The following is a 15895-nucleotide window of genomic DNA, read 5'->3' as shown; positions in this document are numbered from 1 at the left end:
TAAGCAAAATAGTAAGTTTGAGTACAAGTGCTAACTGTATCAACCTTAACTCTTGATCACTGTCAAAAAACTGAGAACAACAGATTTTCAAATACATTTTGCCTTCAAAAAAGGGACTACATGTATTCAAACTCTGGCAAATACACGCTTAGCATTAGAGAGGCATTGGGTACAACCATAACTAGCATTAGCACTGGGAAACGCTCTCATTAAGCTAGCACAGACACAGGGGTTCCCATTTAATCTCTTTCTGAACATTTTAGTGCCACATTCCTGTTTGCACAGTGACAGGAGGTCACCAAGAGAGCTGCAGAGCATTCAGCCGCAGTTTTGTCAACAGCTTTTGTGGTCTGGATGTTTTCTTGAAACTCATTTGGAAAGAGAACCAACTACCTGTCCTCACCCAAAAGGGATGGTACCCAATGAGGCATCCAAGACTAGAAGAGCAAATTTCAAGTGAGTTCTTTTGCAAGTTTCCTCTGGTGGGCTCAGCTATTGCGCAACAGCTGCCTATTAAGATCTCATTACGAGTCATCTAACTAGCTCTTTGTGGTGTGTAAAGAATTTGTGGGTTCATCCGACTTACAAACTCGACTTGCTAGAATCACCCCAGAAAGCAAGAAGTACATTAGGATGGAAAAAGGAGAAATATAGACAGAATTTACTTATTCAAATTCGTATCAGCAAGGATTAGTCCCCATTTCTTATAAAAATATAATTATGGGCCAACTGGGGACTTTTAATTCCCGTCATTAATCAAATTCTTTTTTACAACTATTCAGTTTATTTTTGTATAACAAGTAGCATCCTATAATTTCAGATTGGATCAGTGTTGAATTGGACAGGAAACTTTTTTTTTTATAGCAATCATAAAGTCTTGGTCTGATAGCAACTTTAAAGAGCATTTGATATGAAATGAGGTAAAGGAGATACTGGCTCCTGGTCAAAAATTATGACATTTCCTTGGCCGCTGCAAAATGAACACCTGGCAACAGCGTCTCTTCATTATCAAGCACTTCATGATCTGCAGGAAAGATACCAGCTGGCAAAAGATTATGACGCTAACTTGGAGCACAAATGTTGTGCTTGAGGGGAAACAACTTCCCACAGAGATATTTGAAGTGAGCTGCTGAACAAAGAGACTTGAAAGAAAGGTTTTAATGGTAGATTGTCAAGAGACACAAATGACACTTGTCCCAAGTGAGGTGGAGACTTTTGTTTTGGTGCTTACATACCATAAACATGCCTCTTACATACACTGTCACACTTCTGTGGACAGTCATGTTTTTTTAAAATAAGACTACAGGACTGCATTGGTTTAACATTTACTCTCTCTATCTCAGGATTTCATGCACATCACTGATAGTATAACTGTCTCACCTCACAAAGGGTACCATGAGATTAATGAGACTGTCGTAAGATTAATTAACAAGCCCACCAAGATTCACATGTCTATCCCAATTAAGTTCCTCAAATTTCTTTTTCAAGACCATTAAAAAACCATTAATAAAATGCACACTAAATAGGAAATAAATAGGTAATTCTTTTCTAGGTTCACCAGCAATACTTGTACAAAAGAAGAAATCAGAATGCTTGGGAAACTGTGTTCTCAATAAAAGTTGTTGGTTCACAATAAAAAGGCAGATGAAACCACCAACACCACAGGAAACTCTGATAAACAATAATCAATGTTAGTGGAAAACATAAGAACAATCAGCAAAATGCTCTCCTAAATGTACACAAGTATCAAACAAGCGAAAATAAGGCTTTCTTGGAACTAATTCAGCTGACCAAAAGAAATACAACGTTAAAACCTCTGACTCACAAAGCTGATAAAATAACTAGGATATTGCTTGCAATGTTCCTGCAAGTATTAGCTTAGTTACTTGAAAGCAGAATTGCCTGTCTGGGACCTGGGTCCTGAAAGGAATAGAGAGAAAAATTAGGATCCAGTCTAGTGTGTGGACTAAGAGGTCACTAGGAGAGGTAACAGAGTGAGTAAAATAAACTTTGCAGCTCTGAGAATAATTGTGATAATAAGGCATCCGTCTCTCAGAGAAAGGGTGTCCATCCGCAGAGTAACTGAATGAAAAAACATCTCTCTTTCAATGAATCTTTAATCCTTCCTAATAACGTGGAAACATCCTTTGATCAGCTGCGCTTCGCAGGCCGTTAGTCTGTAAAGAAATACGCTGACTGTGTACATAACACTTCTCTGCGGCTCGCTGCAGCAGACAGACTACTTTGAAAGCAACCTCTCAAAAACCAAAGACGACTTAGGAGACCAGCACAAGCCGCAGAGCATCAGGCACTGAGCCTGCTCCCGTCTGGGGTCTGGCAAAATTGGGTGCTGACAGCAACCTCTTCAATTTCCTCCTCTCTGCCCACAAGTTCTCCTGTTTGACCTTGGGCAAGGCAATCATCCCCTCAACGCCTCATTTCTCCCTGAAATAGCAGCAATGTCTTATAGCGCTGTTATGTAAATAAAGAGCGTTATGCAAACAGATCCCAAATGAACCATGTCTCTAACATGGGAAAAGAGACAAATGAGGATGCTTAGGAGGGCTGAAATTATAATAATCATCATAAGGTTAAGAACAACATTGCTGATATGTCTTAGAGAAGACTCCCTTTATCCTGTGTAATTCATTACATTCCTAAATAATTGCATGGTATTTCAAGCTCACACTTGAATATGATAAAGCTACAACCAAAACAAACCATGGACTGTAGGGAACAACCTGTCAGAGGGCAAAGAAACAAAATTATCTTAACGGTTGTTCTCTGACCTTAATTTTCAAGAATGCTTTGTGAAAATGACTGTTTTATTATTTTCCATGTCATTATTTCAGAGAGAAAACTTCAAAACCTTCAGCATATTACAACGAACAGTGTAAGAAGCTCCACTCAAAACTCTACTCAGCCTGCTCAGAATTTCTTGGCAAACTGCAAACATGCAAAATAATGTGCACCCAAAGGAAAAAAAAAAAAGGTCACATCTTTAAATCAAGATTTGAAAAGCACTCTAAATGCATGCTTCATTTCACAGACAGGCAAAAACCATTATCAATTTAGAATGAGCTCACATATTATAGGCAAACAATTAGGGATAGGAGAAATTCAGAAACAGTTTGATTGAAGCCCACCAAGCTCAGGACAGGTCTACCATGTTATTGTGCCAGAAACAGCATAGGATCTGTTTCTCAAGAGATTTTTCCATATCCATGACAAAACTGGAACTACTGCAAAAGCTGCAGGTTTTGTGGTAGCTGCACACACAGAATCCGGTACAGCAACACTTTCGACTGGGACCTTTAGATGAGTCTGCAGCAGAGGCAGTCAACAGTAACATTATGGCATGTCTCATTTTTCAGCCATCAACTGGAGTGTGTAGGCACATGGAATGAATATTACATTAAAATAAATTTAACTTCAAGTTTCAACAGAAGTTTAGTTTGCATTTGGACTGAAAAGGTCTGATTCAGAGGCAGGCCTGAAATTTCTGCTTAATCCAAACTTGTTTGCCTAACCTTTCAAAATCATGAGAAACAAAAGGGAAGAAATGGGTCTTTGAAAATACAACTTCTTATTTTATGAGCCTCCAGCTCAGTTAAAAGCTGTCTAAAACTACACATTACACCTTTATTCTGTATATTGTTACTCAGATGGAAAATTGCACGGATGCAAGATTCTAATTTTTTTAAAATATTCCACCCTCTAATTCTGTTCAACATACCAAAGAAACAACAACAACAACAAAAAAATCTTAATTCCACACCACAGCATGAAAGAAAGAAAGCCAAAATTAAGCCAAGAGAATAGAGAACTATTGATGCACAGGCACAGTAATTGAAAAATACCCGTTTTATGAATTCAAATGCAAAGACGCCTACGTTTTATGACTCTAACATTACAATAATTAAATAAATTCAAGACTAAGATAGAGACACACAATGATAGAAAATAAAAAGAAAAGCTAGCATTCAGCCTCCTAGGAGAGACAAAGATGACCCTACCTTAAATAATTCAAACTCCTTCTTTGGCATCAACAACTATCAATCCACAAAGGATATTTGCAATTAAAATAAATGCACACACATTCATTAGGATCGGAATTACCACCTCTAATCAAATAAGCTGAAAAACAACCCAAACCCACCCTTAAGGGAGAACATTTTGCTGTATCCCTACCAACTTTATTCTCCTGTTAGACTCTATGCAATATAGAAACCAGTCTCAGCCTGTACAAGAAATACAAATCTTTTGACAAGTTGGTGGAAAATGCAGATATTTTAGCCTTACTGTGAATCTCCTCCTCTTCCACAGGCAAAAATGCACAAGTTGAATGACATTCAAAACAAAAGTTTTGCTCCCAAGGAGCAGACGGTACCTGGATGGTGCGGGTATATGCAGGCTCTGACCATCCTAGACCTCCTTCATGATTCCTCAGAGGGTCCAAAATGTTGTTTGGCACAAAGCCTGTGCTGCCGCTTTTATTCTGAACCTTCCACCACTGCTTTCTGTCATCCAGAATCTGAAATAATTTGGTAAATTAATGACATTTTCTTTCCTGGCTTTCCTGCCAGTACTCATGTGCATTCTTTCAAAACTAAACTATTTGCCAGGTTTTGTGACTGCCAGCAGATCTTACACAGATGTCCCTGTAGGCTTCCTTAACTATTTACCATCATTAATTCTACATGGTCATACTGCACTTTTCAAAATGCAGCTCTCAAGAAAGGGTATGGAAGAAAAGCATGCAATGAACCTCTGCAAACTCAGACATGTGCTACACAAGACAACAGGATGAAAAATCAAATACTTGAGCAGAGAGGTTGGCATCTCTGCCACCTATATGCTGTTGACAGAGGTAACTACTAATAATCCAAGGAAAAGTGCATTGTTCTAGAGGACAGTCCAAAGCTGGGGGGAGAGCACTTCTGAGTAAACAGGGAACTGGAGCAGGATGGCCAGGAGAGGCCTGAAGGCTGACTGCCTGCTGTGCAATCTCATAACACAACATTTTCTCTCTTTGTTTCTCCCTGCCTTCCAAAAGTGTCTAGTTTTCAGGAAAAGAGAGTCTTTTGCTCTGTCCTGTGCGTACACAGACAGTATTTGCCAGAGCCAGTTATTTAAATACTACTAAATGAGTAATACTACTAAACTTGCGAGTAGGGTTAATGGTTGGACACGATGATCCCAAGGGTCTTTTCCAACCTGGATGATTCTGTGATTCTGAGGCTTTTAAAAAGCAACACCAGAGAAGATGTAAGAAGCACACAAATATTCTTCTAGTATGGATCTCGACAGCATCAACTCATAAGTCAGTATAAAATCTCCATTGATCTTTTCTATGATGAAAACGAATTAATCAAGTTTTCCATATTAAGGGAGATAAATCAAACGCACTGAAGTCATCATTAAGGACAGCCACACTGTTCACAGGAAAGGTACTCTCAGCTTTGAGTTACATCCGAAATTTGTGTTTTCTCTTTGCAAAAAAAAATTTACCTCTACAATCTCTTCTTTCATGACAGAAAGCTCACTGTTGTTTCTTGCCATAAATTCATACTTGCATTTGGCATATTTCTTGGCCTGTGCTTTACTGTGTGCTTCATAGTTTCTGCAAAGCAAAGATCAGACTATTATTCAGTGAAACATTCAGGCAAGTAAAAACACAGATAAAATGCCCTCTTCCAACAACGTACAAAATATTTAAACATAAAAACCCCACCTCGCCACAATATACTGAGTTAAGTGCCAAATAAAAGAAAAAATTAAACGAAAGAAAGAGGCAGTTGAGTATCATGAACTTTTAAGAATTGCTCATCTTTACAGGCTCACTGCTTGCAAGATGTATGAAAACAGATTAGCAGGTGCCATCATTGTGTTAAAATAAACGTACACTATTTTTAGACTGTTTTCCTACAGTAGGTCAAGTAATCATTTGCCATATAAACAAATGACTTTATTAAGTATATAATGGATATCTCATGCTTTGTATGAAATGGTATTTCTAGTGTGCATCATAAATTATTTCAAATACATAATAGATGAATAATTTTTTGCCATCAATACTAATGGAATTAAACTGTGAAAAAAATGCTCATCTACTGTACATCAGTTTTCTTAACTGACCATAAAATACCATCAACTAACAGCCTCGAGTTACTGTATCAATAAAAACATCAATAATAACTTCTTGGCAGATTCAAACAGAGTTCATTGTAGAACAATGTGTCTTTCTGTTTCCACGAGGACAGACCTGTTCAGAAGGCCTTTGGGTGGGAAGTTACTAGTTTTTCTGATGTAGTATCTCTTCGAGTTCTCTGAGAAGCCCCCTGCCTCCTTAAAACAGGTCCAAAAGAAGCAGTAACATTTTTCACTTATTGCAGATTACACCCAACAACCTACAGCCATACCAGGTAGTAGTTATTTAAACAAAAAAAAAAAAAAACAACATCCCATACAAACTGAAACAGATAATAACAAGCTATGCAGGCGGTTGCCGATGTTGGTGGTGCGCAACTGTGGGTCCCACGTGTGCCTGGGCAGCCTGGCAGTTACCTGGCTACTGCATGGCTGTGGAGAACTGTCTCACTTGAAGAGCAGAAGAAAGAAAGAGTCATCTTAGGATTGGAAGATTATCTTTGAAAGGAAGACAAAGCACTAGAAGTATTTAAGGAGAGAGTGAAAAACATGGGATGAACCCTAGCCTGCAGAATAGCTGTTATGAGGCTGAAAGATGTGTGAGTAATCCCAGTTTTTAATACCACTCACTCAAAATTCATGTAATTTTTAACTCCTTTCTTACTATCTCAGGGATATGACTAATGTACCTCTGAAAGCACTTTTACTTTTAGGCTGGCTTTCCAAACTCATTTCACTAACTGTGTCTTCCTACCTTGCCTACACCTGACTATTCTGATCCCCTCAAAAAAACATAACTCAGGAAGAATTTTAAAAAATGCTTATGTTTCAGTTTCACTCCATTCTGTTGCAATCAACTGCAACATCCTCAGGACATGGGCTGGTCAATGGCTTTATGCTTCTGAAGGGACTGTAATTCCTAAGTCCAGTTTAATGAGCCAGACAGTTTACCCGGGGCACAAATATTCTCAACGCTTCCCTCCACCCAGCCTCCACTGTGTTTTCTTACTGCCTATCAGATATACTGTAATGGCAGCCCTCTGCTCTCCAGCGCACGCGGCTCAAGAACCTGCTGGATTGTACAGACTTCCAGGGTTTTTTTCTTCAAATGACAGCACAAAACGAAGCCACACACCCTACTACTTCAAAACACCACAACTTGCTGAAAAACCATTCAGTACTCTTTCAGCATCAGAGAGAGCTCCTGATAGACCCAGTATCACAGTAGAAGTTTAAGATCCTGACACTTGGTTTACATTACCCAAGGAAAGTACAACTTACTGCAGGTCCTGCCATGTTGGAATAAGGCTCACTGAAGTTCCCCGTGATTAAAACTTCACTGGAGAAGGTGTAATTTAGCTATCCCTCAGAAGGTAGTGAGTAGCTTGGTCACTGCCTTCAGAACACTCATTAGGAGTGTCAGCTTTAAGCAAAGATCAGCAAAGGGTCAGCTGAAGGGCTGAAAGGGTCAGCTTGAATTTCTCACTCCTTTGCCTAAACCCATTCCTCCACCTGCTTCTTCACAGATGCTTTAAAACTTATCTTTAAATGGAAGCTACTTGGGGTAATACATATTAACAGCTTTCCCTCAGTAATAAGCCTCTACCAGACATGTATTATGTGTCTCAGGAGCCAATTAACAATAAGTTTGTGTCCTGTTGAACAGGCTGGAAGACAGGAGCACTGTGTGGATGTTTGCATCAGTACCAGCCATCTAGACTCCCTCCAACAACCAGTGGTGAGAAACAGGCACCACCACAGCATGTCTCATTTCATATCTTTCAAAAGACTAATTTCACCTTAAATAAACTGCTTCTTAGAAACACCCATTTCTCTTTACCCGCCACAAAGGAGGCTTGGATGACTCTTTGAGTTGCAGCCAGATACATTGATATCATCAATAGTTCAATGCAATGAGATTCATTCTCTAAAACCTGAAATGGAGGCAGCAACATTTGCATGGAATACTCTTACTCTGAAAGGATAAAACTGGTCTTATTACATTACAGACAGGAGAGAAAGGAATTCAGAGTACAGATCATCTAGATTTCAAGCTGACTGGTCCCGAGACAAGAACTCAAAAAGTAACTGCTGTTGTTATGAAGAATAAATTGGAAGTTCAGGAAAAAAATTGAGTCTTCAACCTGCACACTACATGGGAATTTGTTTGCAAGCAAGATTAACAACATGATCTTTCAGCACACAGCCCAAAACTAAGGATTATGTAAAGGTTTTCATCAGAAGAGTTATATCAATGATGTTTTAACCAGCAACCTGATGTCAAAAACTAAGTTCAAGCATCTTCCATGGCACCTAAGCCAAAATACTGTTCGTACAGTGTACAGGGAATATGGTTTGGCATAGGGAAGCAATCTCAACACTACTTTACTGATTTACTTCCTTCCACAGCTTGTGCTGGTATTAGTTCTCCCGACAGACAAGGCTGAGACTCCAAGGATTGCTGCATTTGATCTTGTCAAGCTATTCAGATTTAAGCTAAAATAAAGGGGATGTACAAAAAGACACTGGTTGCTATGCAAACATTTTGGAACCTTTTCTGTCACATTTGAAAGAGAATGGGAGAAACGAGGACTTGCTATTTTGAAAGTGGATATTTATGCACCAGTCCAGAAAACAAAAAGCAGAGGAATCCAGAGTACTAAGTGAGCAGTTAAACAAATCAAGCAATCATTCAGAACAAGGACAGGTGAATCTCAGAGCAGACTTGTAATTCTTTATAGTTCTGAGAAGAGCAAAGAATATACTTAAAACCATGAAACAAATCAGAAATAAAATTTGAAATAGGAGGATCTTGTGTTCTCAATTGGGTTGGAATTCCACTATAACATTTTTGGAAAAAAGTATCAATTTAACAGCATACATCGAGAGCGCAGCTTCACAGCAATTATGCTAGAAGAGTCTTAATGATGTGCCTTGGAGAAAGAAGCAAAAGCAGAATGCCCACTGCTAACCAGAATCACTTCCTTGTAGAAATACGGATTTGGTCCAGACACAACCAGAGGTAATTACAGACACCACCACCCCAATAGCAATAAGTTGGGACAGTTATCCACAGCACCACGTTCGCCGTTGATTCAGTGTTACCTATCTACATGTCGGCTAACAGTTTGCTTAAAGGCAGCGACAGCCGCCCCCTGGTCCAGCAGTGGCCCTCGTTTGTAAACTGTGTTACTGAATGCATACCCATCGGACGGAGGGTAGTCGGGAATGCTGGGAGGCTGGAAGACAAAAGAAAAAAAAAAAAGCCACAAAGTAGGTTAGTGTCATAAGCGGCACCGCCTAAGTTCACTTAATCCAGCACCCCTAGCGTCCCTGTCAGCATTCACCCGTGCTCAGGTGCTCACAGTTCTGCTATGAAAAGTTAATAACTTCTGCATTTCAAATACATACACAGGGAGATCAAAAGGATAAGAATTAAAGAATTTCTATCCTAAGTCATCTCACTGCATTAATATTGCAGTGGATATTCTTTAGAAAAACAGTTCTCTGGGGCAAAGTCCATGTCATCTCTCAGATATCACTACGGAAACACAACTTAGAAACAATGACTGAATGGCTCTAAAATAAATAGCACTGAGAAACCGCTTTAAGCTTTTGTTCTCAATGCACGCTTAGAGCCAGAAAACTCTAGCTAGCTAACAGTAAGTCTGTATAAGAAATAAAAGCTCCTAGGTAAAATAACCACTCTACTGCAGGATCACTACATCAACTGGCTCACCTGTGTCGCCCTAGCCCTGCACATGACTGAAGTCAAAGAAGAAATGCAAAAGGAAACATGATAGTGTAATTAAGGATTTTAATTTTAAGGAAAGCAATCACAGCTTACCACAAGCACATATATGTGAATATTCAAGGCTTTAGAAAATTCTTTTTAAACTGCAATTCTTTAAAAGACAAACAAACCAACCAATCAACGCCAAAACTTAAATCCAGCACTGACATTCTGCTTCTAGTAAAAATTACTTTAACACCATTTCCCAAAACAGAATCAAGCCAGGTAGTTAATTTCTGGAGCTTATGATATTGAAGTTGCTCATTGTAGACCTTTTCCTTATACCACCACTCAGTTGCAGTTAAAACAGCTGAGATTCATCAGAAATTGTCAAATCTCTAACCCTGGTTTTGGGGTTTGGTTGTTACTGGGTTTTGTTTTTTTCTCCCTTTGGCCTATGTGGCTACAGAAAATCCACTCATCTCATTTCTGCCTCCAAGTATCTGACCTGGCACCCAGAGACACTTGCCTACAGGGCTGAGGGTTTATAAGTAGAAATTAAAACCACACAAAAGTCTCAATATATATTCTTTAAAACTGTATTATTAAGACTTTTTTTTAAAAAAAAAAATCAACATCAAGAGTCACCTAACATAAATCTTACATCAAAACACACCCAGGAAGCAAAGTGATTTTACTTCATACACAAATTATTTGCATCGCCTCGACTCTCCAGTTTCCTTTTGTTTTACTGCCAACATTGTCCCAACAACAAAAAACTTCTGAAATGAATACTTTTAACACATTTAAAAAGCAATAGTTCTTTTGTGCATTAAAAAGTTAAGAAAATTCGACATATATTTTTAAAATTTTCACAAAAATCAGAGTACATTCATCAACTCTACTGAAAAAGTAGGGAGTACAATCTTTACTGAGAAACAAAAGGGCTGACTAAAGTCGGTGATAAAGTGGGCTCTAGGTTCTCTGCAAGTTTTGGATGGTGGTGCATATTTCCATTCTCTAATTAGAATAACCTATCTTTATCTAAATTTGTTACATTTCTTGTAAGAAAAGGATGGGAAAGTGTTTCTGTGCAATAATCCAACTGGCATCTGCGTTTCACAAGTAGACCTAAACTACCTGGCATGGCATTACTCTAACAGCACCTCCAAATACTTTCTTGCAACAGAGTGAACATAATCAAGAATTAATGAAAGGAACAGAAGCAGCTTACAACCAGAATTCGCTGAAAAGTGCTGTCATTTTCTTTTTGTCTGTGTGCCTGTGCAGGGATCCACATTTGAGAACCTTTTTCTTCAAATTCTGCCTAAAGTACATATGATAAAATCAACGGGATCTGAAGGCACAGATCAAGAATCAAATCGCACCTTTGGGGCCTGCACTGTCCTCCCAGCTGAGGTGGGAAAGTGCACCAAGTTCAAGAGCAGCAGTGGGCAAAAGCCTTGTATTTTCCCTAATTGCATTTTTGGTGGCTTAAACAGGTATTTTGTTTCATAAAAAAATGAATGTAAGCATAATAAGCTTGCACTAACACAGCACATGCTCTCAGCATGGTTGCTTTGACAACGTTAGTGACGTCCAATGACAGGACAAGGGGCAATGGGTACAAGCTGGAACATAGGAGGTTCCACAAAAACATTAGGAAAAACTTTTTCACTGTGAGGGTGACAGAACACTGGAACAGGCTGCCCAGGGAGGTTGTGGAGTCTCCTTCTCTGGAGACATTCAAAACCCGCCTGGACGCGTTCCTGTGTGACCTACTGTAGGGGATCCTGCTCCGGCAGGGGGGTTGGACTAGATGATCTTTTGAGGTCCCTTGCAACCCCTGACATTCTGTGATTCTGTGGTCAAAGAATATTTTATGAAGGAAGCCGTTGGAGTTGCCTTCCACTAATTTACAAACCACTATTGCTGGTAACCTACCTCAGTTGACAGTCTTTTCATTTCTTGCTTCCGCTGTTGCTCTGCAACATTTGCCACAGATTCAGCCAAATGATTGAGTTCTTGCTCCTTTGGAGCTCCCATGAAGTTCAGCAAAGGAGGCTCCCAACCGTTTCGGAAACGGGGGACATAGGGTGGAATAAAATGGTCTTTTGGCCAATCCGCCCTGTATGAAAAGTAAATTAGCGATCTGTACCAAGAGCCATGTAAACTCAGGTCTAGTAGGCTTCCTAAAAACTGAAACACTTCAGAATTTTTATTAGTATAGAGGAGAGGCTGGGATTACAGGACAGGCAGAATTGCACTAGAACACATAAAATCAGCAGAAAACATTTATCGACCGCAACTATGCTCCCTGCTGTGCCCTGCAGAAAGAAACTGCTCCTGCCATAAGGCCTTGTCAGTGGCAAAACACAACAAATTTCTGTCTTGTAGCACACGATGAGTAATAGAAGAATCAATCACAAACAAATCAAAGAGTTGTTTTAACTGTTAGATGGGGAAAAATTTTGCAATGCTTTATTTGTGGTAAAGCACCAGGACAAAAGACTTCAAATAAATGGCCTGCATAAAGCAAGTTTGAAAGCAGGTATGAAGCACGGAATCTTAGGGGTCCTAGCTACACTTAAAATAATAGTTATACAGCAGCTTTTGCATAGGAAAAAAAAAAATACAACAACTCTACATTCTCCAAGACACAAGAAGTATCATCACATTTGCTGTTATATAGTCCAGATTGGTATTTTTAAAATATTGTATTACTTTTCAGAGCTCCATTAGCATTCCCTATTGCAATACAAAATATTTAAATAAATGCTTTTTTGCTCTGTCTTTGCACTGGACGTAACCCACTGTCCCAGAATATATATTACTGTATCTTCACAGTGGAAGCAGAAATGGGAATGTCCATCACAGCCTTAACTATGTCATTGTTGACACTGCTCAAAAGTAAGGGACAAATGCTGCCAGTCACACAGGCTGCAGGAGCACTCAGCGATGAGCAGCCCATTAGCAGGCCTGAGCTAGGTCAGTAACCCTCAAATTCTATCATTCACACCTCCTGCTATGCCACACCACGGTGTACCTCTGGACACTGAGGTCAATCAGACCATCGCTTGTAAGCTGCAGAGATCAGCCAACTATATTTTGCCTGTTTCGTTCTTCTCTGCCCAACAGGAGATACTTCTCTTTCCATCAGACTTTCTTCAGGATGGACTAAACAAATTATGATGGTACTTCCCAAGACACAGAGCCCATTATTTAACCCAGTGACCAATTTTCCCTGCTCCAATGACATGAGCCAATTTCCACTGTCAGTCCCGCCACAAGCTGCTATGAAGCCAGTAGAGCTTGAAGCATGTAAAAGCGAGCAAACGGTGCTTTGCTGGCGTAAGCTCTTTGGCAGTCACGAGCAGCTGCAATTCCTGTTTCCAAGGAAATTTCCTGTTTCTCGTTTTGTAGTAGCAAATACGCACAAAGGACAAATTTGGACATTCCTGGTCCTGAAGCAGAGCGGCATCAAAGAACAGGAAGACTTGTATGTCATTCTCCCTACTCTGAGGATGTTTGTCATTCCACACTCTAGGGCTTTCCATGCACCCTCTCTTACCACGAAAACACTCAAACTACTTTTAAAACAATCAATTAATTAATTGAAGAAATCCACTTGGTAGATGTTTACGTTCCAACTTGAAATGTAAGACTAAGGACAAATAAGCACAAAATATATGACGCATTTCCAGCTCAAGTGATTCCATACTCAATCCTTATGAACTGTACTTACCTACCACAGATTACAGAGTTAAAACACACTTTGCTGATTTAGGCCTTTTCTTTTGCATGTTCTATTTACATGAGTAATTTCAAACCATGCACTTACCTCAAATGTATTAAAAAGTTAATTTTTAGCTAAACCAAGCCTAAACATAATAGTGAATCCATTAAGTGCAACATGTGTGGTAGGCATATGTAACATGGTTCAGCCAACAAATATAATTTAAAAACTCTAAGTGTTTTCGTTATAGCATTATATTGCCTCTACAGAAATAAAGACATTGTAAATTTTTAGCTTTTGATAATTATTGGGAATTGAAAATAGAAAACTCTACCCTTTCTTCAAAATTTTGTTACTCTTTATTGCAGCTTCTTCAAGATGAAGGATAATGAAGTCCAGACAGCTGGGTTGAAAAAATAATGGTAAGAAACAACTGTAAACATGTGAGGGACAGTTCAGAAGAAATGACTGCAAGAGGTTATTGATACCACGGATAAAGCAAAAAAAAAAAAATTGTCTCTATTTTCTCTCTCCTTAAGACCCTTAAAATCTAACCAATCCCAAATGCCCCTGAGGCTAAAGCATTCCCTTTCAAAAAACTCCAAAGAACAGTCCAAAGCCTAACAAATTAACATGGAGTTCACTGGGAGGTGGATAACCTGGCTAAGATCATGTCAACAAACCTGAGGTCAGAGGTTATCTCTAAAATCTGCAAAGGCTTTTTCTCACCTGGCTTTGGTCCACGTGTCACCCAATGACATCCATAACTGTCCTTCTTCACTGGTAACAGTATATCGCAGGAAATCTATTGTATCTTTTGTTAAGAGGGGGCTGAGCACTGTACTAGCCAGCTCTGGACCTCCTGTTGTCTGTACCACCTAAATCCAAATATTAAAATAATGCAGAGAACATACACATTGTCAGTAAGGAAGTTACTGTGAATATATACGTTACCTGCAGTGCTGCTAGGTAAACATTTACCACTTGCAAAAAACGTACTCCCACGCCAAAAAACTGTGAGAAGCTAATAAGGTGTCTTAGTGTCCTATAGATTAACTAAATCAATTACTGCAGAACTACTGTCCTGGTTACCAGCCATTTCACATTCAGGCCCACTTTTGGCAATGTTATTTTTGCTCTACTGATCAAAATGACACATTCTTCCATTAAACAGACATATGGCTATGCTTTCAACTTTCCTCCTGCATTATGTAAAATATCTAAATTTTTTATTGTTACTTAAACGTTATAACTGTAACTCACAAAGCTAAAGATGATTTAAATAAATATATTTAATAGGTGGGAATACACAAAGCAAAGGATATAAATTATTTTCTAAAGAGAATCTCATCCTTAGATATACACATTTGTCCTTAGTTATTGCCCAGGGACACAAATTTCAGTCTTGCTATCCTTGAAAAAGTTACAGAGCATGTAAATACAAGAGTTCTGGAGGAAAACACTGAGAAAATTATAAAACCTTACCATATGTAGCGGGGTAAAGAGAAAATGCACCAGTTCAGCTGCACTAGGATTCTGGATATGGAACTTTAATTTGGCCTGAAGGAACAAGAAAATGATACATTTAAAGAAACATTTAACTTTTATGACAATAAATACTTCACCCAAGAATGGCCATCCCTGGTGAGAACACAGATCCACCTAAGCTCAGTGTTTTGTCTACAACATCCGCTAAGTGGGAGTGCTCATTCACCCAACTGCTTTTGAATCCATGTGTATCTTTAGCACCTAACGTGCAAAACGAGAAGTTCTGCAGCTGAATTATACGCTTTGTAAAGAAGCATCTCCTTTGGAAACTTGCCACATTAGTTTCATTAGTATTCTGCAGCTCTTTTCCAAATGAAAACTGAGAAATCCTTCTCCATTCATTTTCTCCAATGATGCTTGCAATCATTTACAGGTTTTATTACGTTCTTCCTCTGATCTTTTCCAAGCTGCAGTAATTCCTTCAAGCATTCTTGTCCACCCTGTAACCTTCTTTGATTTTGCTACACTGGGAACAAAACAAGGCCAGGGAACATAATGGCATATTGATACTCCTTATTTGTTAACTACTTTCCCCCTCTTAGTAATTGCTTGGTTGAACATCATTGAACACAGATGACATTCTCACAGGAATCTGTATTACACCAACATTTTGCTCTGATTTGGTTTATATATGAGATTTTCCCCATCTCCCCATGACTATCATATCTACCTATATTGAATTTCATCTGTCACTTTATCTACTAATATGAATTTTTTCTACATTTGTA

The 15895-nt window shown here is 38.9% G+C and overlaps 1 protein-coding gene across 1 annotated transcript in view; it reads right to left on the bottom strand.

The window, feature by feature from the left end:
* Positions 1-15179, bottom strand: part of EPS8 (epidermal growth factor receptor pathway substrate 8) — a gene marked incomplete at its 5' end in the record, with an annotated part of 29308 nt that extends 14129 nt beyond the window's left edge. Inside the window, 6 exons of the mRNA XM_009877622.1 lie at positions 4391-4534; positions 5512-5623; positions 9256-9389; positions 11828-12011; positions 14349-14497; positions 15105-15179. Coding sequence (XP_009875924.1) covers positions 4391-4534; positions 5512-5623; positions 9256-9389; positions 11828-12011; positions 14349-14497; positions 15105-15179 — 798 coding nt within the window. The remainder of the gene's footprint in view (positions 1-4390; positions 4535-5511; positions 5624-9255; positions 9390-11827; positions 12012-14348; positions 14498-15104) is intronic.
* Between the last annotated feature and the right edge of the window lie 716 nt (positions 15180-15895).

The sequence above is a fragment of the Apaloderma vittatum genome, unplaced genomic scaffold, assembly GCF_000703405.1.
Source record: "Apaloderma vittatum isolate BGI_N311 unplaced genomic scaffold, ASM70340v1 scaffold10961, whole genome shotgun sequence".
NCBI lineage: Eukaryota > Metazoa > Chordata > Aves > Trogoniformes > Trogonidae > Apaloderma > Apaloderma vittatum.
The sequence above is the reverse complement of the archived record's forward strand: the minus strand, read 5'-3'. Positions and strand labels throughout refer to the sequence as shown.